Source organism: Berghia stephanieae, chromosome 12, assembly GCF_034508935.2.
Source record: "Berghia stephanieae isolate SIO BIC M18660-M18661 chromosome 12, UCSD_Bste_1.3, whole genome shotgun sequence".
Taxonomy (NCBI): Eukaryota; Metazoa; Mollusca; class Gastropoda; order Nudibranchia; family Aeolidiidae; genus Berghia; species Berghia stephanieae.
In genome coordinates, this window is record NC_088371.1 from 35,191,986 (window position 1) to 35,217,003 (window position 25,018).

General features: G+C 35.7%; 1 protein-coding gene across 1 annotated transcript in view; it reads right to left on the reverse strand.

The window, feature by feature from the left end:
* Window positions 1-25,018, reverse strand: part of LOC144958239 (uncharacterized) — an 86,245-nt gene that overhangs the window by 18,718 nt on the left and 42,509 nt on the right. Inside the window, exons 21-32 of the mRNA XM_078890074.1 lie at window positions 23,246-23,299; window positions 19,022-19,120; window positions 17,474-17,572; window positions 15,193-15,246; window positions 13,576-13,629; window positions 12,038-12,307; window positions 11,624-11,677; window positions 10,884-11,045; window positions 7,618-7,725; window positions 4,013-4,120; window positions 599-706; window positions 89-250 (exon numbers count right to left, since the gene is read on the reverse strand). Of these exons, the coding sequence (XP_078746200.1) occupies window positions 89-250; window positions 599-706; window positions 4,013-4,120; window positions 7,618-7,725; window positions 10,884-11,045; window positions 11,624-11,677; window positions 12,038-12,307; window positions 13,576-13,629; window positions 15,193-15,246; window positions 17,474-17,572; window positions 19,022-19,120; window positions 23,246-23,299 (1,332 nt within the window). The remainder of the gene's footprint in view (window positions 1-88; window positions 251-598; window positions 707-4,012; window positions 4,121-7,617; window positions 7,726-10,883; window positions 11,046-11,623; window positions 11,678-12,037; window positions 12,308-13,575; window positions 13,630-15,192; window positions 15,247-17,473; window positions 17,573-19,021; window positions 19,121-23,245; window positions 23,300-25,018) is intronic.

Sequence of the window (25,018 nt, forward strand, 5' to 3'; positions counted from 1 at the left end):
AGGTGCGAAATGAAACAATCACATTGGCCACGTGGACACCATATCACGAGACAAAAACCAAACGCAACACAAAACAACATCAGCCTACCCTCTCTCCAACGTCTCCTTGGGGTCCAGCTGGTCCATAGGGGCCGAGCGGCCCGGGGGGTCCAGTCACACCTGGTGCTCCGGGGGCTCCTGGTCTTCCACGGGAACCTTTGTCTCCAGCACGACCAGCGGCACCTTGTTGTCCATTCAATCCACGTTCACCCTAGAATGGAGAGCAACGAGGGGGGGGGGGGGGGGGGGGGGGGGGGGGGGGGGGATTAAGAATTTGAGTTTGTGGAGCATTAAAATGCCTAAAATCGGTGCTGCTGGTGAAAAAGGAGGAAAATTTAGAATGATTGCCTACTATAAGCCCAATTTTTACTGCATTAACCCCATCTTTAGAGAAATTGAGATGATAAATTATCACTAACTTCTAGATAGCGGGAAAGTGTACCACACATTTAGTCTCTCACTTCCAGTACATTTGATTTGGGGGGGCAAATCCGGACATTCTCAGATAAACAGGGGGTGGTTGGCAGGTTTTTTTGAAACTATCCATATCCATACTTACAGGATATCCAGGGTCTCCGGTTAGGCCTTGAGGTCCTGCCATTCCAATCGGTCCCATCGGTCCCGGACCGCCGTCATCTCCATTTTTACCAGTAGGTCCTTTGTGTCCCTTGATGAGGAAGATAAGGACAGATTTGATGAGATGAATGTTAGTCATTGGAATGATTGACTTTTATTTATACTTTATATTATTATGGTGGCGTTTTTATGCACCTCCGTTGGAGGTGTACAAAAACGCACCGTTTTTATGCACCTCCGTTGGCGGTGATGGTAAATTAATGAAAATGTTGCTGCATACGTCCATGAGGTTTAAATAGTTTTAGATTGTCGGTTTAGCACGCTGCTTAGTGATTACCTATATACATTTATACAATGATAATAAATGAAAGAATAATAACAATAATTCAAAAAATCAAAGGTAAAAAGAAACTTGGCACACAAAAACTGATCTCAAATAAATAAATAATTTTAGAAAGTTAAAATCGAAGTTTTTTAAAAACAGGATAAAAAGTTTTATGAAATCAAAAAAAAAAAAAAAAGAAAGAAAAATGATGTCTTTCTCAATAAAGTAAATATAAAAAAAATATTTGTCTACAATGGGAATCGAACCCGGTACTTTCAAGGGTAGAGTCTGACAGCTTGTCCACTGTGCTACGGAGCCACCTGACTAATTCACATTCAATAAGGTCTTTCTAAAACAGTATTCTACCTTCAATGCAACTTCTATTTTCTGGTTTTATATTTCGATTTTTAAAATTATTATTATTTTTCTATACATTTAATAACAAAAACATCCCACAGATGTCACAATATAACTTTTGCCATGTCCAAATACAGAAACACAATATCGCTGATGAAATTGGGTGGGATGCGCATGTGTGACGGAGGTGTATAAAAACAATCCGTTAAGATACACCGTCAACGGAGGTGCATAAAAACACGACGTTTTATTATTGTGTGAATGATCAAAGGAAGATAACCATTTAATATGTTCATTGAGTTAGTTTGTCATGAATTATATCCCCTTATTAGACCCTATTCTTTTATGTTAATTATATTTGTTACATTATTGTTAGTACATTGCCCTTGTCATTTATAGTTGTTTCCCTTTTTGGGTATAAAAGGAAAGGTTTTTAAAATAAAGTCCTCTCTCTCATGTGCTAACCTCCAAAGAGACTTCATGTCATTTTTTTATCAAGAGCCATCCCTTCATTTTGTTTTTATATACAATATACCTCTTTTCAATTTTATTTTTTTAAAGAGAGAATACCTAGATAAAAAATAACTGAAATTGCAATTTTTTTTTTTTTAAAGAGAGAATACCTAGATAACAAATAACCGAAATTGCAATTTTTTAAAAAGAGAGAATACCTAGATAACAAATAACCGAAATTGCAATTTTTTAAAAAGAGAGAATACCTAGATGAAAAATAACCGAAATTGCAATTATTTTTTTAAAAGAGAGAATACCTAGATGAAAAATAACCGAAATTGCAATTATTTTTTTTTAAAGAGAGAATACCTAGATAAAAAATAACCGAAATTGCAATTATTTTTTTTTTAAGAGAGAATACCTAGATAAAAAATAACCGAAATTGCAATTATTTTTTTTAAGGAGAGAGAATACCTAGATAAAAAATAACCGAAACTGCAATTTTATTTTTTTTTCAAGGAGGGCCTTATAGCCCAGTGGGCAGAGTACTTGCTTCATAAGCAACGGGACTGAGCTTTTGTTCCTGGGTGAAGACCAAAGATTTTTTTTTCTGCCCCCCCCCTATCCATCCAGCACCAGCACTGATTGTGTAGCTGGGTCTTATAGAACTGGTGGAAAGTGCTTTTCGACAGACTAGTGTCCTATCCTGAGTGTAGTAAGCCATTGTTATTGTCCCGTTTCATGCTATCGAAACTGGGGTAAATTCCGGCTCTATGGGCCTAATGGCTCTGAAGGACTAATTTAAAAAAAAATAATTTTATAAGCTTAGTGAATTGACCTTGTTTTTTGGGGGGCTTTTTGTTGTTTTTAGATGTTTTACGGCACATTCGACACTACAAGGTCATTTCAACATAAAAAAGGAAGATGACAGAGATGAAAAGTTTTAGATCTGAAGTTCAAAGCAGAAGAGAAAAGGAAGACAAAGTTGATGATTCAGATAAAGAACAGAAGATTCCAGATTTCACCTTACGAATTATCAATTTTTTCAAGATATCATATTAAAGTCAATATCTTTTTTTTAATCAGGCACGTTGCTGATATGTATATTCATTCCATTACTAGTTTATTCCGGGTTTTTTCAAGCTTTCTTGAGCTTTTTTATATAACGCAATATCCACTTAAACATGCTCAAAGCACTTTACAAAGGGTCTCTATCCAACAGCAACACTTGATATGTAGGGCGAGACATAACACACGATAGGCGATAATACAAGTTTATCGGATAGAGACAACGCTGTTAATGGCCAGCTACTTATCTTACACCTGTGTATGATAAGATAATTTGAGTAAAGAGCCTTTTCCAAGGACTCAACTATGCGCTGCTCAGAACGTGTCATACCACTAGACCACATAGCCACACTTTTTTTTAATCTCAGATAAAATTAAATCAATCTGACTGTTGCCCTTCCATCAAAAGATTCCAGGCAAGGACCATGTGGCACCAAAAATAGTCTTAATAAATTTATCAAGATATCATTTAAAGTCAATATTTTCATTTATCAGGCCAGTTGCTAATACATATATTCGTTCCATTCCTAGTTTGTTTGAGTTTTTTTTCAAGGAATTACAAGTGTTAAAAATAAACTAGGGGTAATAAGTAATAAAGAGTATTCAGATTTACTCTATTAGTTAGGAATATTCTGATACCATAATGTGGGATTGGGCTACGTGTGTTTTGATAATAGTTTATAGAAGGAATGAAGATGATGTCACACAGCTTTTTGGTATTTGTTTTGTTTTGTTTTTTCGGGTTTTTTTTTAAACTGTCAGTTGAGTTATTACTTCTCACTAAATTCTAACAATCGTCTTTTTTTTAAACTGTCAGTTGAGTTATTACTTCTCACTAAATTCTAACAATCGTCTTTTTTTTAAACTGTCAGTTGAGTTATTACTTCTCACTAAATTCTAACAATCGTCTTTTTTTTAAACTGTCAGTTGAGTTATTACTTCTCACTAAATTCTAACAATCGTCTTTTTTTTAAACTGTCAGTTGAGTTATTACTTCTCACTAAATTCTAACAATCGTCTTTTTTTTAAACTGTCAGTTGAGTTATTACTTCTCACTAAATTCTAACAATCAGACTATAAACGTTAAAAGGTTACACAAAAGTTTTGCATGTTGGTACATTACATCTGGTGGACCGAGGTTGTGAGTATTCTACTTAAATGTATACTATTAATAACAAAGCTTCTTCTTCTTACCTTCTCTCCAATACCACCAGCGTGTCCTATTTCTCCAACAGGACCAGGGAATCCGATGTTACCCCTTTCTCCCTGAGGTCCCGTAGGGCCAGGTTTTCCTTGGGGACCCTGAAACAATTATGAAATAATTATGCGATATGAAAACTGTCACTTTTAAGGATAAGGAGACATTATTTTTCAAAACACGCACATTCCAAAAATTAAAAAAAGAAAAAAAATTGAGCTTTATATAGTGCAATATCCACTTAATGTGCTCAAAGCGCTTTACAAGGGGTCCCTGGTCAACAGCAACATTTAACATGTAGGACGGAACATAACGCCTATTAGGCGATATTACAATTTTTCTGACAAAGACAACACTGTTAACGGCCAGGTACTCATTTTACACCTGAGTACGGTGAGAGAAAGTGAGTCCAAGGACTCAACTATGCCCCGAGTGCGAGGCTCGAACCCAGGACCTTCCGATCCGAAGGCGAGTGTCATACCACTAGACCAAATAGCAAGATATGAAGTGAGTAGAAAAGTGCCAGAAGACAATAGAGAATAAAAAATTTTTTCGCGGCGGTGGTGGGGTTTGAACCTGCGACCTTATTGGTACGACAACTCCGCCTGGCAGGTGAGAGCGTGGCTCTACCGTGTGAGCTATCCACGAACACAAAAATATTCGTTTCAAACCCAAAGTCATTTCTAGATCCCTCTCTCACCCACTTCTTGAGATCGCCGATTCGTTCACCACCATCGCGAAGTAATTTTGACCAGCAGTTAAGCTTAATAGCCAATATTCTCATCACAAACATATAACATAGAAACGATTGAGACATTGAGTATGCTCCGGTGTATGGGGTGAATTTTTAATTCAGAAAAGTGAGTGGAGCAGGCACTTATGTTGGTAACAACAAGATATGAAGTGAGTAGAGAAGTGCCAGAAGACAATAGAGAATAAAAAATTTTTTCGCGGCGGTGGTGGGGTTTGAACCTGCGACCTTATTGGTACGACAACTCCGCCTGGCAGGTGAGAGCGTGGCTCTACCGTGTGAGCTATCCACGAACACAAAAATATTCGTTTCAAACCCAAAGTCATTTCTAGATCCCTCTCTCACCCACTTCTTGAGATCGCCGATTCGTTCACCACCATCGCGAAGTAATTTTGACCAGCAGTTAAGCTTAATAGCCAATATTCTCATCACAAACATATAACATAGAAACGATTGAGACATTGAGTATGCTCCGGTGTATGGGGTGAATTTTAATTCAGAAAAGTGAGTGGAGCAGGCACTTATGTTGGTAACAACAAGATATGAAGTGAGTAGAAAAGTGCCAGAAGACAATAGAGAATAAAAAATTTTTTCGCGGCGGTGGTGGGGTTTGAACCTGCGACCTTATTGGTACGACAACTCCGCCTGGCAGGTGAGAGCGTGGCTCTACCGTGTGAGCTATCCACGAACACAAAAATATTCGTTTCAAACCCAAAGTCATTTCTAGATCCCTCTCTCACCCACTTCTTGAGATCGCCGATTCGTTCACCACCATCGCGAAGTAATTTTGACCAGCAGTTAAGCTTAATAGCCAATATTCTCATCACAAACATATAACATAGAAACGATTGAGACATTGAGTATGCTCCGGTGTATGGGGTGAATTTTTAATTCAGAAAAGTGAGTGGAGCAGGCACTTATGTTGGTAACAACAAGATATGAAGTGAGTAGAAAAGTGCCAGAAGACAATAGAGAATAAAAAATTTTTTAGACCAAATAGCCGCACATTCATTTTCTCTCAAAGACTGCCATTATTTTTCAAAACTCACATTCATTTTCTCTCAACATTTTTTTAAAGAGTCCAAGCCAGGGTTTGTTCGTTCAGCATACAATGTGTTTCATGAAGTTCAAAAACACACTGGCTTTACCAATCACTCTTGTGCGAATCTTATATTTCACTCATTCGTATAGCTCATATCATACATAAAATTGTGGTAAGAGGGACAACTGACAGCAAACGATATCATCATCATAAGGGAAAGTAGATTGCATTGGTTTAAGAATTTTCTAAACTAAATTGAGCTTCTTTTTTTTAAAATGAGCTTTTATATAGCGCAATATCCACCAAACATGCTCAAAGCGCTTTACAAAGGGATCCCTGACCAACAGCAACACGTAACATGCAGAACAAAACATGAGGCCCGTTAGGCGATATTACAATTTTTTTTCTGACAGAAACAACGCTGTTAACGGCCAGATATTCATTTTACACCTGAGTACGGTGAGAGAATGACAGTAAAGAGCATTTTCCAAGGACTCAACTATGCGCCGAGCAAGGCTCGAACCCAGGACCTTCCAATCCGAAAGCGAGTATCATACCACAGGACCACATAGTGTAACAATGAGATATTAAAACTTGGGTTATCAATATCATAAGTGGACCAGTGAGATATCCCATAAATTTTCAAAACTCATGAATCAACTTCCTCTCACATTTAAGAGAAAAAAAAATGTCCAAGCCAAGGTTTGTTCGTCGAACAATGTCATTATTTCATGTTAACCCTTTTTATCTCCCTGGTTACAGAGATTTGTTCCCAGAAAAGCTACTGGTTGCCAGGCTATTTTGTCTAGGATAATTTAAACGATTTAAAAACCAATTTAAAGTAAACTTAATAAAGTTTATTATACTTAAATAAAAAATGATTGATCTTTCTTAAATATTTTTCATAAACTTTTTTGATTTTTTAAAATGGAAAATAAAAATTGAAAAAAATAAATAATGATTTCAAGAAAACTGATTAGCTAAGTTTCACGTTCATATGTTTATTATATGCTTCATATGAATATGTTGAATGTCACAATACGTTTATAGAATTTTTTTAAAAACCCCAAAACATAGTATATGCTCAGACTCCTTGTGACCACCTAAATAATATAGCACTAGTTTTGTTTAGTGTAGAAATCTATAAAACAGAGAAGGTCTGTGATATTAAAATTCCAGTCATTCAGTCCTCAAAGCATGCTGGTAAATAGTAGAAATAAATAGAGAAATACAAAACTGACAAGGTTCGGTATATGTATTAGTCAATGGTGCGTTGCATTTTTCCAATACCAATTGGTAATGGTAGCCAGAGAGTTCATCTTTAAAAAAATGAATGATTTTAAAATAAAATAGGTTCACTACAGTAATCTTGAATCATCACAACAGAGAAGAAAGCGCAACAAAGTGCTAATATTTTGCAAATGCCTTGACGGTAAAATGAAATTACCTCTCGGTGATATTCAACTAAATAAGAGGAAGCCATCCAAGTATAATATGGTTCCCCACACAAGAGTGGACGCCCATTTATAGATTTGTTTACAACCATCAACTTTGAGGCACTGGAATAGTCTCATATCTCCCAATAAAAGAACAATACTGTGGTCTGTGGAATCTTCAAAATTGAAGTTACAGACTAAAAAAAAAAACACAAAAAAAAAAAAAAAACAAGTAGAAAAAACACCCAAGTAACTTTTTCAAAACATTTTTATAATATGGGATAGCCAACCTCACTTGTCTTATAACCCAAACAATCCAAAAAGCGTAGATAGATTATTGAAAGAAGTTAAAAACCATTCAAGATTTCTTACATTGCTACCAGGGTTACCACGGTCTCCGTTGATCCCATCCATACCCGGGGGTCCTACGGTTCCAGCATCTCCCTTGGGTCCAGGGGGTCCAGTTTGTCCAACGGGTCCCTGTCCACGAAAAGATAAGGATGAAAAAAAAAATCAACCATTGAGAGATACGCCACAAACAATTCGAACTGCTTCAAAATCCCACAGACAAGAACACAAAACTATAGAAATTCTTTCTTCATTTGAACTATCTCGGAGTGGAATGGGCTGGATGAACTGGTCATCATGGCACCACACCTAAACGATTTCAAGGCCTGACTGACATGGGCCAATGAGGACGCCGCTGAAATACAACCAGACCATTGGTTTCTTCAGCGCCAACCATACAGATACAGATACTTCATTTCATATGAGATAAAATAGGCACAATGCATCAACGTCATCATCATCATCATCATTATCATCATCATCATTATTGTCATCATCATCATCATCATCATCATCATCATCATCATCATCATCAACGTCATCATCATCATCATCATCATCATCATCATCATCATCATCATCATCATCATCATCATCATCAGCAACAGCAGCATTAATAATTATAGTTACATCATCACCATCACTTTTCAATTTCATGTTGAAAAAAGTAATGGTCAAAAATGAATATAGAAACTTTAAAAAAGAAAAAAAAAACAAACACAGAACATTTCCCACCAAACCCCTTCTTCAGTCAATAACAATAGTTAGAACTTTAATACATCATGGAGAATAAGTGTCGGGATTTAATTTGATGTATTAACTCACTCAATTCTAGAGATTTTTGCTACTTTTCAAAATTGGAAAAAATGTATTAAAAATGAGCATGTACATATAGATAGTTTTATTCAACTACCATTAACATGCAAAAACTAAAAACATTAGCTTTGATATTACGCCTATAATTTGTCTAATAAAAATGTAATAAATAGGCATGGGGTAAAAGTAACCCCGGGTAAACTACGGATATAGTCGGTGTTAGGGTTGAGTGAGTTAACATTTTTTCTGTTTTTTGTTATTGGCTCACAGAGGAATAAAGCTTAACTTTTAGTTGTAAAGTGCGTTGCTCTTAGGTCACGAGGTCATGTGACCTGGCCGGGGTCAACGAACTACTGCCAGTACCGTCACAATTCCATTAAAATGAAATGTAATCATTTGTAATTCATTTGCGTTATAATCTTTAACTATTGTTATGTACTATATTATTTCTTTGACATTTCATTTTTATGCACCACATAATTTCTGGATATAAGTACGTCAAATTACAATGAGTCTAAAAGACTTCATATTTCAAATACTCATAAGTACACATAAACTAAATTGAATCAAGAATTAACACATTTCGACAAAAAAAAACAACTCTAAATTCACACATAATAACAGGAATAACACTGAACTTTTCACCCTAAAAAAATCTTCAGGATGATTTTTCTGAGACTCATGCAGTGTGGTTTTGATTAATAACTTGTCAGGTCAAATTCCCCACCAACCAGTAGAATAACAAGTCTATTCACAGTGCTACCACTGTTATCATTCTACATCTGAGAAAGTCATCACACAATCATCAAGTCATCACGCAATCATCACGGCAATTCAAAAAAAAAAATAAAAAAAAATAAAAACTTGAGCTTTTATATAGCACAATATCCACTAAACATGCTCAAAGCGCTTTACACGGGGTCCCTGGCCAACAGCAACACATAACATGTAGGACGAGACATGATGCCTGTCAGGCGATATTACAAATTTTTGGGACAGAGACAACGCTGTTAACGGCCAGGTACTCATTTTACACCTGAGTACGGTGAGAGAATGTGAGTAAAGAGCCTTCTCCAAGGACTCAACTATGCGCCGCGCGAGGCTCGAACCCAGGACCTTCCGATCCGAAAGCGAGTGTCATACCACTAGACCACATAGCCGTTGTTAAAAACAATAACAATACGATGCAGACTATATTCATCCACAAGTCTGTCATACTCTGAAACAACAGCCATTCTAACCATTTTGGCCAGAAAACTTGTCCAGGTTGGGGGTTGGCAAAGGGTTAACACCCTTTTCCGTTAAACTCAAACCGTTACAGAAACGCAGACAGACAAACCAAATCCTTTTTTTAGCTTGGGCGACCGAAGAGTTTCTGGAATGACAGAATTTATGAAGGACAACAGACAAAGCCGAAAGGGCCACGAGGAACATGGAGAAGAATTAAAGAAGCTGATATACAGAGAATGGTAAGACCTGGAATGAGATTAAAAAGTTAGCTCAGGGTAGAAAAGATGGAAACTGTTTGTCTGTGGCCTATACCCTGACCCAGGGTGAAAAAGGCAGTGATGATGACTTGTCCTTCAAACTGGGCTGGTCATGAAAGTTTGCCATACATGATAAATATCATAGTACTATAGTCCCCATACTAGCATTCCACCATACTATTATTATTATTATTATTATTATTACTACGCTATACTCGACATTGGTTGTGTGAATACACATAGAACGCTATATATAGTACTATAGTCCCCATACTAGCATTCCACCATACTATTATTATTATCATTACTACTACACTATACTCGTCATTGGTTGTGTGAATACACATGGAACGCTATATATAGTACTATAGTCCCCATACTAGCATTCCACCATACTATTATTATTATTATTATTATTATTACTACTACACTATACTCATCATTGGTTGTGTGAGTACACATAGAACGCTATAGGTATATAGCGCTCAATCCCACGGTGATTCTTAATGTTTACATCTCTTCAAGTCTTCTGTACTCTGGGAAAAATAGTTAAATTTTGGCCAGTAAACTCATCCTTCAATATCAATCGAATAATATGACCCTCATCTTGTCAAAAACTCTTAACTCACTCAATCCTATAGATTTTTGCTACTTTTCAAAATTGGAAACAAAAATGTATTAAAAATTTAGCATGTACATAGATAGTTTTACTCAACTTTCATTAACATGTAAAAATTAAAAACATTAACTTTGATACTACGCCTATAATTTGTCTCAGAAAAATGTAATAAATAGGCATGGGGTAAAAGTAACCTGGGTAAACTACGGATATAGTCGGTGTTAGGGTTGAGTGAGTTAACTTTCCGTGTTTGGTGTTTTGCTCCTTTTTTTTAAAAGCTGTTATATATCCATTTTTTCTTTTTTTTTTGTGCATTACTTTTTCCCAAATTTTATGGAAAAGTTGTAGCTTTTGTTTCTTTCTCTTACCCTGTCTCCACGAGGTCCTTCTGATCCAATAGGACCCTGGGCACCCTTTTGTCCGGGCAGACCCTCAATTCCCATCTGTCCTGGTTGTCCTGGCTGTCCTGCATGTCCTTGAAGTCCAACCTCTCCCTGCTTTCCTTTGGGGCCAGGAGAACAGGCGCTGCCCTGAAGTGTGAAAAAATAATATCACAAATGTGTATATATGAACAATACTATCAAAATATTAAATGATCAAATTAAAATTTAAAAATAAAGCTTTAACCCTCTCCTTCATCTTGGAGACAGGAATGGCTGGTGATGTGTAAACTGGTGGGGGAAAAAACCCAGAAAAAAGCCTGAAAACTCTGAGATTTGGCATCCCAGTTAATAACACAAAAATTGTTGGCACAAGTCACCTATTTCTGGCTATAAATTCAATTTTCACCAGCTGACCCATCCTGACCTCCTGTTTGGAGGTGGTGGGGTACGAATAAAGGCTGGTTTTCCAAAACTCGTCAAGTCGATTTTTCTAATTTTGGAGGTTTTCCATCTATGAGATAAATTGAAACGTAAACTTTATTTTAAGCATCAAATAGCACAAGAATTTCCCTAGATTTGTGTGAATTTGAAGTTTAAATATGATAAAATAAATTGACCGAATTAGAAATTGTAGGGGAAATAATGCTCAATATCTCAAAATGGAAAAAAATAGAGTTAGTGAGTTTTGTAAAACCAGTCTTTAAATTTAAATCCCAACAACTTACTGCAGCTCCTTGTAGTCCCAAAGCTCCAGCGGCACCTCGTACACCCATGTCTCCCTGTGAAAATGAGATGAACAAATTAAATAATATTGGAAAAGAGATAAACAAATAAAATATTAACATTTGCAAGTCTTTTGAAATTACGTGAATAAAAAAAAATTAATTAAAAAATTAAATGTTAACTTACGCCTGTCTATGAAAATGAGATTTTAAAAATATTAAATATCACTTTACCACTCCTCTTCCTCCTCCTCTTCTTCTTCTTCTTCTTCTTCTTCTTCTTCTTCTTCTTATCATTATTATTATTATCATCATCATCATCATCATCATCGTCGTCGTCATCTGTATCATCATCATCATCATTAACAACAAATCTTTATCGGATAAAAGAGGAGTCCACAGAAAACAATTTCTTACCCTAAGTCCAGCTGGTCCCATGGGGCCTTTCGGGCCGCCTCTGCCAGCCACTCCTGCACTGCCCGGATCTCCAGCTTGTCCCGGAGGGCCCAGGGGTCCTCGAGGCCCATCCTTACCGATAACACCCATAAGTCCCTTGTCCCCAGGAGGGCCAGCGTCTCCAGGTTGGTCGGAAATTCCACTGGGGCCTGGAATACCGAGGACGCCTGATGACCCACTTGGTCCTGGAACACCTGGCTCTCCATCTTTACCAGGTTGACCACGGGCTCCCTGGAGGAGGTCAAAGGTTAACATAATATATCAAAAGTGTTCATTCTTATCATTTAATAATAATAATAATAATGCTGAAAACTTATATGGCACTATAACTCCGAGACACCAGACTCTAAGCGCTTATCATCTTATTTAAGGCTAAATATAAGACTAATCCTTTAAATGCCGTTTACAATCACACACTTATTTATCACATAATCTCAAATAGCATGGTATGTAACATTAACAGATCAATCTCCTATATATGTATATATATATATAGATATATATATTTATAAATCATTACTAAGTAATGAAAACAACTACATTACAAAAATAAACAGGCAAAACATTTAATAAATAAATAAATGAAAAAAATCTAATTAATAAATAATAACTTTTTTTTTTTTTAAAATAAAATCACGAGCTTTTAAAATGCGCAACATCTACTTTATGTAATCAAAGTAATAATAATAATAATAAATCTTTATTGTCCTCAAAAAAGTGGCAATTTGTCATTTGGTTACACATTTATAACGATACAATATTGACATAGACACACTCAAACAGATGCACACTAGTAACATAGTAGTCATAAAAAAAAATTTAAAAAAACAAACAAAAAAACGGCATCAACATTATCATCATCATCATCATCACAACAACCTTCCTAATATTTTCATTTCAATCGTTTTACAAAGGGCCAAAACCGAAAACTAACAACTACACTTTACATGTACGATGAGACAAAACACCTGTAAGGCGAGATTACAATTTTGTTTTTCACAGAGAAAACCGCTGTTACCAACCAGAAACTCATTTAACACCACAGTAAAGTTAGAGAAAGTGCGTAAAGAGTGATTTTACATGGACTCAACTTTACATTGCTCACAGCAGGATTAGAACCGGGAATCTACAGGACAGAAGCAAAGTGTTAAAAAAAAATTTTTAAATTGAGCTTTATATAGCGCAATATCCACTAAATGTGCTCAAAGCGCTTTACAAGGGGTCCCTGGTCAACAGCAACATTTAACATGTAGGATGGGACATGCCGCCTATTAGGCGAGATTACAATTTTTTGGACAAAGACAATGCTGTTAACGGCCAGGTACTCATTTTACACCAGAGTACGGTGAGAGAAAGTGAGTATAGAGCCTTTTCCAAGGACTCAACTATGCGCCGAGCCTCAGGACCTTCCAAAAGCGAGTGTCATACCACAAGACCACATAGCCGCACATACCATATATGGCAAAGGCATACTTGTTAATAGTTTTGAATAGCCTTACCCTGTTTCCTCTTGGTCCCATACGTCCAGCGGCTCCCTTAGGCCCTGGTACTCCCTGGAGGCAGATAAACAAGAAAATGCATTACAGCCAGTGGTATAAAATATAAAATCTGTAATCTCTGCATGCAGAGTATTAGCTATATAAATAGTCTAGCAAGCCTGCTCCGTCTTCGATGTAAAACTAATCACGGACACCCCCACCACTCTCTCATTTCTCCGTCCAAATCTCTCAAACAATTTATATATATATTAGAAGATTTAAAAGATTAAAAGGAAGTCAAATTCTCAGCTCTTAAGGAGCTCCAGCAACACCATATTATTAATTGTACCAAAGAAAAATTCCAAAACTATCGGTGATCGTTCTCTTTCAAATTTTTAAGCCTAAAAGTCTGGAACGCACTGCCCATGCAGATCAGAGAAAAGCAAACAACGGAAACATTCAAAGTGCATCTTAAAACATTATTATTCGAAAAATACTTTTACTCATAGGTCTTATCATATAATCATGTCATCTGTGTCACGCTAATGATCCTGTGTTTTATAATTTTATTATTATTCAATGAATTGTATTTTTATTGTAAAGCGCTTTGAGATGCAATTGCACAGGAAGCGCTACACTAAATGTAAACCCTTATCAACAAACTGAACAAAAACAAAAACACAATGGCAAAAAAGAAAACTGATACAATAAAAACTTGCAAACTAAAATTTGAGGGAGTGAATATTCTGCATACTCAGTTTCCCAGTTTTTACAGGTTTAAAATGGCATCGTTTATCTTAGAGATTGAAGAAAATTGATGATAAAATTGTATAAGGCCAATGTGAAATCGATCTACAAAAAAATTTTAAAAAAAGATGAGAGAAAGTGATTGAACAGTCTTTTCCATGGACTCAACTGTGCATTGCTCACAGCAGGATTTAAACTGGGAAGCTAAAGGTCAGAGGCCAAGTGTAATACCATAGGACCACAAAGACGTACTTTATCAATAGTAATTCTCATTTTTATTAATATCATTATTATCATCATTATTATTATTATTATTATTATTATTATTATTATTATTATTATTATTATTATTATTATTATTATCATCATCATTTTTATTATTCTTATTGTTATTAATGTTTTTTATCACATAATTTTAATAACTTTTATGTTTAGAATATTCTCCAAATTTGTGGCGTTAAATAAATAAAACAAAGATAGAGATCACTAAAAAAACAGTGCAGTGCCACAAAATAAGCAGTGCAGGCAAAATTAATAGGGAATGAGATTAGCGGAAGAGTAGCATCCCTTGATTGGAAGTCACGAGCGGAAAGTTATTAGAGAGAACGTCATGTTGGTTGTGCGGCATGAGACACTTCACCGAAAGCGAGGACGAGAGAGACGCATGCGCAAAACCATTTCGGCGTTCTCTCTGTAAGGTGACATCCAATCAAGGGACGCTACTCTTCCGCTAATTTCATTCCCTATTGCCTATTGAAAAAATAAATAATAAAATGAGATTTCGACAGCATCACTTGAACCCCGGCTCTCTGGGTAGAAGTACTGTGTCTTTTCTATTCGGCCTACTCACCTAAATAAACAAACAAAAGGCTAGACATTCTTCAAACTCACCGAAGCACCTCTGTCTCCTGGAGATCCTCTGGGCCCCATAGGTCCCGGTGGGCCCTGTGGAATTCAATTAAAATGACGGATTGTTTCGCTTTCTCCTCTGTTAACAAATTATCATCATCATTATCATCATCATTATTATCATCATCATCATTATTAGCATCATTGTAATGAAAATAATAATAATAATCATCATCATCATCATCATCACCACCACCACAACCACCACCCCTACAATCAACAACATCATCATCATCACCACAACCACCACCACAACAATCAACAACATCATCATCATCATCGTTACCATCATGATCAAGATGATGATGATGATGATTTATTTTTTGCTTTTAATATCGCACAATGTTTTTATCAACTTATTTTTAAATGCTTGTGAAATTTGATGCACTTAAATAAAAATTTCGGTATTCAAAATATTATTATTATTTTTAATTTTTTTAAAATGTTGTTATTATTATTATTATTATTATTATTATTATTATTATTATTATTATTATTATTATTATTATATTATTATTATTATATTATTATTATTATTATTATTATTATTTATTATTATTATTATTATTATTATTTATTATTATTATTATTATATTATTATTATATTATCATTATCATTATTATTTTTATTATGAATATTATTACCATTATCATTATTTTTATAGTTATTATTATTATTATTATTATTATTATTATTATTATTATTATTATTATTATTATTATTATTATTATTATTATTATTATTATTACAAGGTGAGTCAAAAAAGTAATGGGGCAAATCTACTGAGTTAATTTCTTTTCTATGTGACGTCATTTTTGCTCAATTGAACTTACACAATAAGTTGAACATTTTAATTGTGTCAAATTTCGACAAAGTTATCGCAGTTCAAAATGGCTGCCGCCTCGAATGTACGTTAGCGACAGGAAGCTATCATTGAATTTCTTACTTTCAAAGAAGAGACCTCGAGTAATATTTTTAAACGCCATGGGAAAGTTTATAAAACTCAGGCATTTTGTGGAGGCAGTGTTTTTAGGTGGGTTGAATGTGTATCTTGTCATTTAGAAGAAAATGAGATGCAATCCAACACCTAACCTGAAACTTCCTCAACCATGTCTTTATCTGACAAGTCTTGTAATGGTCGCTGCCCAAAACAGTGTCAACTCGGTCAATCAAATAAAGACAGATGCATTGATCAGGTCCGATAGAAGAACTTCTCTTGATATGATAAATAAATAATAATAATTGAGCTTTTATATAGCGCAATATCCACTAAATGTGCTCAAAGCGTTTTACAAGGGGTCCCTGGCCAACAGCAACATTTAACATTTAGGACAGGACATGATGCCTGTTAGGCGATGTTATAATTTTTTTCGGACAGAGATAACGCTGTTAACGGCCAGGTTCTCATTTTACACCTGAGTACCGTGAGAGAATGTGAGTAAAGAGCCTTCTCCAAGGACTCAACTATGCGCTGAGCGAGGCTCGAACCCAGGACCTTCCGATCAGAAAGCAAGTGTCATACCACAAGACCACATAGCCGCACAAATAGACAGGAACAAATAGACATTGAAGCGACGGAAAGCAAGAATTTTACGAGGGTGGAATACATGACCTTACAAAAAGGTAGACTGAGTCTCTCTCAAGAGAGAGAGAGAGGTGGAGACTATGTTGAGACATAGCATTCTACTTGGCTAATGCCAAGCTTAAATTTAAGGTATGTTGCATAGAATTGATTCAATTTGTTTTAAAGTAATAAGCGGGGTCCCATTACTTTTTGTCTCACCCTTGTACTATTATTATTATTAATTATTATTAGTAAATATTATCATCATCAATATCATCATCACCATCATTATCCCATCATCTAGAATAGGGAATGAGATTAGCGGAAGAGTAACGTCCCTTGATTGGACGTCACCTTACAGAGAGAATGTCAATTTGGTTTTGAAGTGTCTCAAGCCGCTTTCACCGGAAGCGAGGACGAGAGACGCATGCTCACAACCAACATGACGTTCTCTCTCTAATAACTTTTCCGCCGGTGACGTCACAGACTATGGGTGACGTCCAATCAAGGGACACTCCTCTTCCACTAATCTCATTCCCTATAGGCTGAAGTCATTTTATCTGAAGCATATTTTTTTAACTAAGCTTCGACAGTTCATACATCTACATAATTTCATCCCCTTACCACGTGCCCGCTGAAGCATATTTTCTGAACTGAGCTTCGACAGTTCATACATCTACATAATTTCATCCCCTTACCACTTGCCCGCTGGACCCAATAGCACCTGGTAGTCCCTGTCCTCCTGGAAGCCCACGTGCACCTGGCATACCAATTTCTCCTGGGAAACCTTGCTCTCCCTGGGGACAATAGTAAATAGTAAATAGTAAATAAATAGTAAATAATTAATTTATATAACGCCTAAACATCCACATTAATCGTGCTCTGCAGCGCTTTACATAATAAAAATAAAAATGTTTAAAAACAACAAAATTAAAAATCACGACACTACATGATACATAATAAGCATGCATACAAAAACAAAATCTAAGCAACATCTATTTCATAAAAAATAAGCCTCATAGAACAACTCAGTCTTGAGACATTTCCTGAAAGGTGATAAATTTCCACAGGACTTTGTGTCCAAGGACTAAGTGCGTTCCATTGGCGTGGAGTTATGAATGAAAAGGCTTTTTCACCGATAAAAAAAGAGTGCTGAAACCATTACAGAAAGCAGTTCCATCAAAATCCTCATACAAGTCTTGGTTGTTAAAACAGAAAGAAACAGCAAATTTTAAAAAAGAAGCGTTGAGCTTTTATATATGGGAGTCCCAAGAGCTCAGTTGATAGAGCACTCAGTTCACTTGCAAAAGGGTCGAGATTAATCCCGGGTGATTTGAGATTTTTTTCTGACTCCTCCCACCTTGCCCCCCCCCCCCTGTCCACTTAGCAGTGATTGGGTAGCTGTACCTGAGTCTGTTAGATCTGGAGGAAAGTACTTTGAGACAGACTATCGTCTTATCCAAAGAGAATAGCAAGTATTTGCTATTGTCCTTTTCAAAAAGAGGAACAGGGATAAACTCCAGCTCCATGGTCCCAATTGCTCTGAATTATTACATTATGAACTTTTATATAGGACAATTGCTCTGAATTATTACATTATGAACTTTTATATAGGACAATTGCTCTGAATTATTACATTATGAACTTTTATATAGAACAATTGCTCTGAATTATTACATTATGAACTTTTATATAGGACAATTGCTCTGAATTATTACATTATGAACTTTTATATAGGACAATTGCTCTGAATTATTACATTATGAAATTTTATATAGGACAATTGCTCTGAATTATTACACACAACACAACACAAACACACAACACACACACAACACAACACACACACACACAACACAACACACAAACACAACACACACAACACAACACACACACAACACAAAACACACACAACACAACACACACACAACACACATACACACAACACACACACACACACACACACACACACACATAGACACATAGACACATGCACATATACATATTGATGGTCGGCAGATCAAACCTCTGAAGTCCCGATTTTAACGAACAGCAGATCAAAACTCTGAAGTCTACACACAAGCTTTATGCACCATGTGAGAGGTCTGATCCATCCAAAATGAAATAAAACATGGTGCAAAAAAGCTCTTTGTAGACTTCAGAGTTTTGATCCGTCGATCGTGAAAATCAGGACTTCAAAGGTTTAATCTGCCGACCATCGATATGCAAACAGTCATAAGGAATACCTGCTCTCCGTCTGCCCCTGGAAGACCAGCAGCGCCTGGAGCTCCAGGGTCTCCAGTGCGACCTTCCAATCCTCTTGCTCCTTGAGGTCCAAGAATTCCCTGAAACAGGAGCAAAAGATATGTGATATAATATAGTAATATGCTATGCTATAGTGTATGATCTCTCTCTCTCTCTCTCTGAAGAGAGAGAGAGAGAGAGAGAGAGATAGAGAGAGAGAGAGAGAGAGAGAGAGAGAGAGAGAGAGAGAGAGAGAGAGAAAGAGAGCATATTTTGATCAAAATAAAACTAAATTCACATAATTATTCATTTATTTTTTGGTTATGAACCAGTAGGGCTTTAAAGTTTTTGCAGGGAATTCATCTAAAACTTTTAGTAAAATTGCTCACCTTGAATTATTTGGTGTGATGCAAATATTTATTCCAAAAATACAGGCTAAGTTGTTAAAGTCCAATAATGTCACACCAATTCTCCAACCATATCCATAATAAATCATTTAACATTTGATGGATTAGTGGGATACACTATGCTTTTATGGTTTCGAAAAGAGTGATCATTAACCCTCTCCTTATCACCCATAGGAAAATTGTCACATTCGTTACGATGCAACCGACAATTTTCTCATATCTGGTTTCTCTTGTACATCACAAAATTTAAAGAAATGCTTTGATTACAGCTATAAATACTAAACACTGCAGTAGAGCTCACTTGTTACTTTTTTTTTTGTTGGAGTAAGAAAAGTCTATTCTTGTGTTTGTTTGGAGTGAATTTTCGGGGGAAATTCTAAAAATAGCTGGTAAGGAGAGAGATAAATCTAAGTGTTGCCCATGCGAATTGGTTTCTCTATGAGCTGAGTGAAAACACTGTCCTCTAAGATATTCCAAAAATTCATTATGTAGCTGTGCAAAAGGGGTCTTTACTTTTAATGTTTTAGATTTCCAGTCACAACCCGGGAAGTTTAAATCTCCTATTATTATCATTGGTGACGGTGCTTATTTTATTTATGCAATTTTTGAATGGATCCATACTTTCTTCATCGCCCACATTGGGTCGATAGTAGGAACATATATAAAGTGTCCTGGAACCTTTAATTTCAATTTGACCCAGAACCATATCATCTCACAATTTTCTTCTGGTTGTTTTTTTTTTTGTTTTTAAGGGTTTTACGGCGCTTGCAACACATTAAGGTCATATCAGCGCCAGTAAAAAGGAAGAAAATGGGATAGTTAAAAGTTCTAGAATTACAATTAAAGCACAAAAGAAAAGGTAAGACAAAGGGGAATTGGTTCAAATAGGGAACAGATATAGATTTCAAGAGCACACCGTTAAAGTACTTAGTTTGAGATCACCTAAAAGTCTCATCCAGACACAAGCACAGGTCCCAACTAAGAGGAATACACTCAAATGTTTACCAATCATATAATATAATATGTAAACTAAACATAATACAATGCATAACAGAGAGATGATTGACAAGGAAAAAAATATCATCTCCCAAAACTATAACTATACATTCGACTGTTTCCCTCCCAGTCAAGGAACTCCGGCAAGGATCAGGACAAAACTAAGTAATCTCATTCCAAGACAATGACAGGAAACAATTGGAAAACGGGTATGGGGGGATAGAAGACACAGCATGTACCACCCTGCCCACTATGGGAGGTCAGGATCCCCACCCAGTTTCTTCTGGTTCTGGAACTAACGAGTTTATGATGGGGAAATATTCATTGTCCTGAATAGAGGAATCCGACCATGACTCAGTGCCAATGATAATATCTGTTTTCTCATTGTGTACAATGTTAATAAATGACGAATGTTTATTTTTAACTGATTGGCAGTTTATGCTCATTTCTTGAGATTTTTCTTAGTAGTTTGTTTATTTTGAACACTTCTTATATTATTGATAACAGGACTGGGAGATCGTTTACTATGTGTGTCCATTGCTTTAATAGAAATTGTTGACAAGTTCTGGTGTAAAACTCCACGATTACTATGTGATGATTCAGTTATGTGAGTTGGTCTGTCGATGTAATTCTTTACAGTGTCGACAAATGGGACTTCAATCCGTGTCATTGTCTTTTTTCATCCTCTGCTTTGACTATCTTGACAAATCATATTCGTCAATAGTTGGAGACTCCTTGAGTGGTTTTTACTAAGTGTTATGAAAGATATGTGGTGGGGTTTCATGTTATTGTCATTATATTATATTATTATATTATCATGATAATATCATTATTATTATTATTATTATTATTATTATTATTATTATTATTATTATTATTATTATTATTATTATTATTATTATTATTATTATTATTATTAAAATCATTATATATTATATTATTATTATTATTATTATTATTATTATTATTATTATTATTATTACTATTATTATCAGTATTGTTATCATTGTTTGCCTTGCTTTATTATTGGTTTTACTTACTTGATTTGTTGATTGGAAATATATTCTTGTACGAGTTATATTGGCAATTGCCTAAAAATAAACTTTTGAACTTTGAACTTTGAACATGTTTTGACTGTTGCAAGTGTGTTGAGTCACTGTGTGGTGTGATGGCAAGGTGAGTTGCTGTCTTGTTTGCTTTGGTGTCGGTTATTATGGGATGGTAGTCAATGTTATAGCAAATGAATGCAAATATGCAGAGGATGAAAGAAAAATAATTTTATAAAAAATATATACAATGTTATGAATTGTAAAACTTTGAACAAAATGAGAGAAACAGATTCAAAAACCGTTTAAGCAATGGTTTGGATTCCACTCCCTTTATGAAATATTAATACGACGACAAACAAACAAACATTAATTGCAACTGCAATGCGATGTGTTTTATCATTAAATTCAATGACGATTTGATGTTAGTTGATGAGGGAATTCTGCACAAAGAAAAGAATTGCTTGAATCACCCACATGACCTTGATCATGACAATAAGGCGGAATGTGGAACAAAAAAGCATAAAAGTGTAATTGTATTTTTAAAGTTTAAGAAGACGGAAAAAGTTGGCGTGCAGTTGGAAGCTCTGCATCCCAACATAATACTGTTTTTCATCCTGACATAACACTGTCTTGAGATGATAAGTCACAATTTAAGGATTCTCATTGTCTTGAGATAATGTCACAAGTTAAGGATTCTCACTGTCTTGGGATAATGTCACAATTTAAGGATTTTCATTGTCTTGAGATAATGTCACAATTTAAGGATTCTCACTGTCTTCAGATGATAAGTCACAATTTAAGGATTCTCATTGTCTTGAGATAATGTCACAAGTTAAGGATTCTCACTGTCTTGGGATAATGTCACAATTTAAGGATTTTCATTGTCTTGAGATAATGTCACAATTTAAGGATTCTCACTGTCTTCAGATGATAAGTCACAATTTAAGGATTCTCACTGTCTTGAGATAATGTCACGATTTAAGGATTCTCACTGTCTTCAGATAATGTCACATTTTAAGGATTCTCACTGTCTTCAGATGATGTCACATTTTAAGGATTCTCAATGTCTTGGGATAATGTCATAATTTAAGGATTTTCATTGTCTTTAGATAATGTCACAATTAAAGGATTCTCACCGTCTTGAGATAATGTCACAATTTAAGGATTCTCATTGTCTTCAGATGATGTCACATTTTAAGGATTCTCACTGTCTTCAGATGATAAGTCACAATTTAAGGATTCTCACTGTCTTCAGATGATGTCACATTTTAAGGATTCTCACTGTCTTCAGATGATAAGTCACAATTTAAGGATTCTCATTGTCTTCAGATGATGTCACATTTTAAGGATTCTCACTGTCTTCAGATGATAAGTCACAATTTAAGGATTCTCACTGTCTTCAGATGATGTCACATTTTAAAGATTCTCCTTGTCGTGAGATAATAAGACACAATTAAAGGATTCTCATTGTCTTGAGATAATGTTACAATTTAAGGATTCTAAATGTCTGGAGATAATGTCACAATTTAAGGATTTTCATTGTCTTGAGATAATGTCACAATTTAAGGATTCTCACTGTCTTGAGATAATGTCACAATTTAAGGATTCTCATTATCTTGAGATAATGTCAAAATTTAAGGATTCTCATTATCTGGAGATAATGTCACAATTTAAGGATTCTCACTGTCTTGAGATAATGTCACAATTTTAGGATTCTCAAAGTGTTGAGATAATGTCACAATTTAAGGATTCTCACGTCTCCCACAAGGCTTACCTGCAGTCCGGCGTCACCCTTAATCCCTGGGTCTCCAGTGGGTCCTACACCACCCTGAATAGTGGGATGGAGGGGGGGGGGGGAGAGAGAGAGAAAACAATCCAAATGTTAATAAATTGTTGAGAAAAAAAAGTCAGTATTAAGCTTTTATTTAGCGTAATATCAACTGAATGTGCTCAAAGTGTTTTACATGGGGTCCAAAGCCTACAGTGACAAATTTCTTCTTCTTCTTCCTCTTCTTCTTCTTCTTCTTCTCCTCCTCCTCCTCCTCCTCCTCCTCCTCCTCCTCCTCCTCCTCCTCCTCCTCCTCTTCTTCTTCTTCTTCTTCTTCTTCTTCTTCTTCTTCTTCTTCTTCTTCTTCTTCTTCTTCTTCTTCTTCTTCTTCTTCTTCTTCTTCTTCTTCTTCTTCTTCTTCTTCTTCTCCTTCTTCTTCTTCCTTTTAAGTCTGTAACGTCAAATTTTGAAGATTCCACAGAACACAGTATTTTTCCTCTCTGTTGTAACGGTTCAAGATTTAAATCATATTCATGTTTTTTATCTTTATTGTTTTAGATCTATAACATAAAGTGTGTTTCATTTAGTCCCCTAGCGGGGACACATCCCCTTCCTGTCCCCTGTGTCAACACCCCAATGAAACAGTAACACACCACTTGCTTGAATGTCAACCTCTTGAAGACCTGAGATGCACATTCCTCCCACCAAATCCAAGCATCAGTAAGACACTTTATAGTCACCTGGAACAACTACAAAAGACATCTAACTTCTATGTCATGGCACACGACCAAAAGGCTAAAGCTCAGCCAGGTAGTCGCTGGTTCGGATAAGTAAGTAAGTCGGTAAGTAAGTCCCCTAGTGGACCACATGGAATCAGATTTCCCATTTATTCATATGTCGAATAGATTTTGAGGAGTGTTTCACATATTAATTTAAGAAGTTGCTTTTCCATGAAAATGGACTGAAAGTAAATACTGTTATTTTGGGTGTTCACAGCCCTGGGGAAATTAGTGATTTCAAGCCTAAATAGCAGTGAGTTGGGGGTTTTTTAATCCTTCCCCCCACCCCACCCCCACCCCAAATTTTTTTAAATACCATAACTTGGCTTCAACTAATAGTAGAGTCAGGATGCGAGTAAAAGGTGCAAAATACTTTTGTAAGAATTTAGATTTTGAAAGGCCAATTGACTAATGGGTGCTAGTTCCTTTTGGTCAGTCCTGACAAATGAGCGGAGTTGGTCAGAGGATTGACAAAAGCAGACCTGCCATGTCATGAAAAAGGAAATTAGTATTGCATTGTAAAGAAAATCAGTATCTGAGGGGAAAAAATCAGTATCTGAGGAAAAAAAATCAGTATTTGAGGGGAAAAAAATCAGTATCTGAGGGAAAATATCAGTATGAGACGTAAAAATATCTAACAAGCGATGAAGTGAGTAGGAAAGTGGCAGAAGACAATAGAGAATAAAAGTTTTGCGGCGGTGATGGGGGTCTGAACCCGTGACCTTACTGGTACGACAACTCCGCCTGGCCGGGGAGAGTGTGACTCTACCGTATGAGCTATCCACGATCAAAAATATCTAATGCAGGGTCCCCAGTCAAATCTTGAAAAAAAGTTTCCAAGACCTCTATCCCCAGACACACCGGATTTCCCAATAGTTGACAAAACAACATAGATCTTTAGATTTCTCAGTCAATACTGATTTACAACATAGATCTTTAGATTTCTCAGTCAATACTGATTTACAACATAGATCTTTAGATTTCTCAGTCAAGACTGATT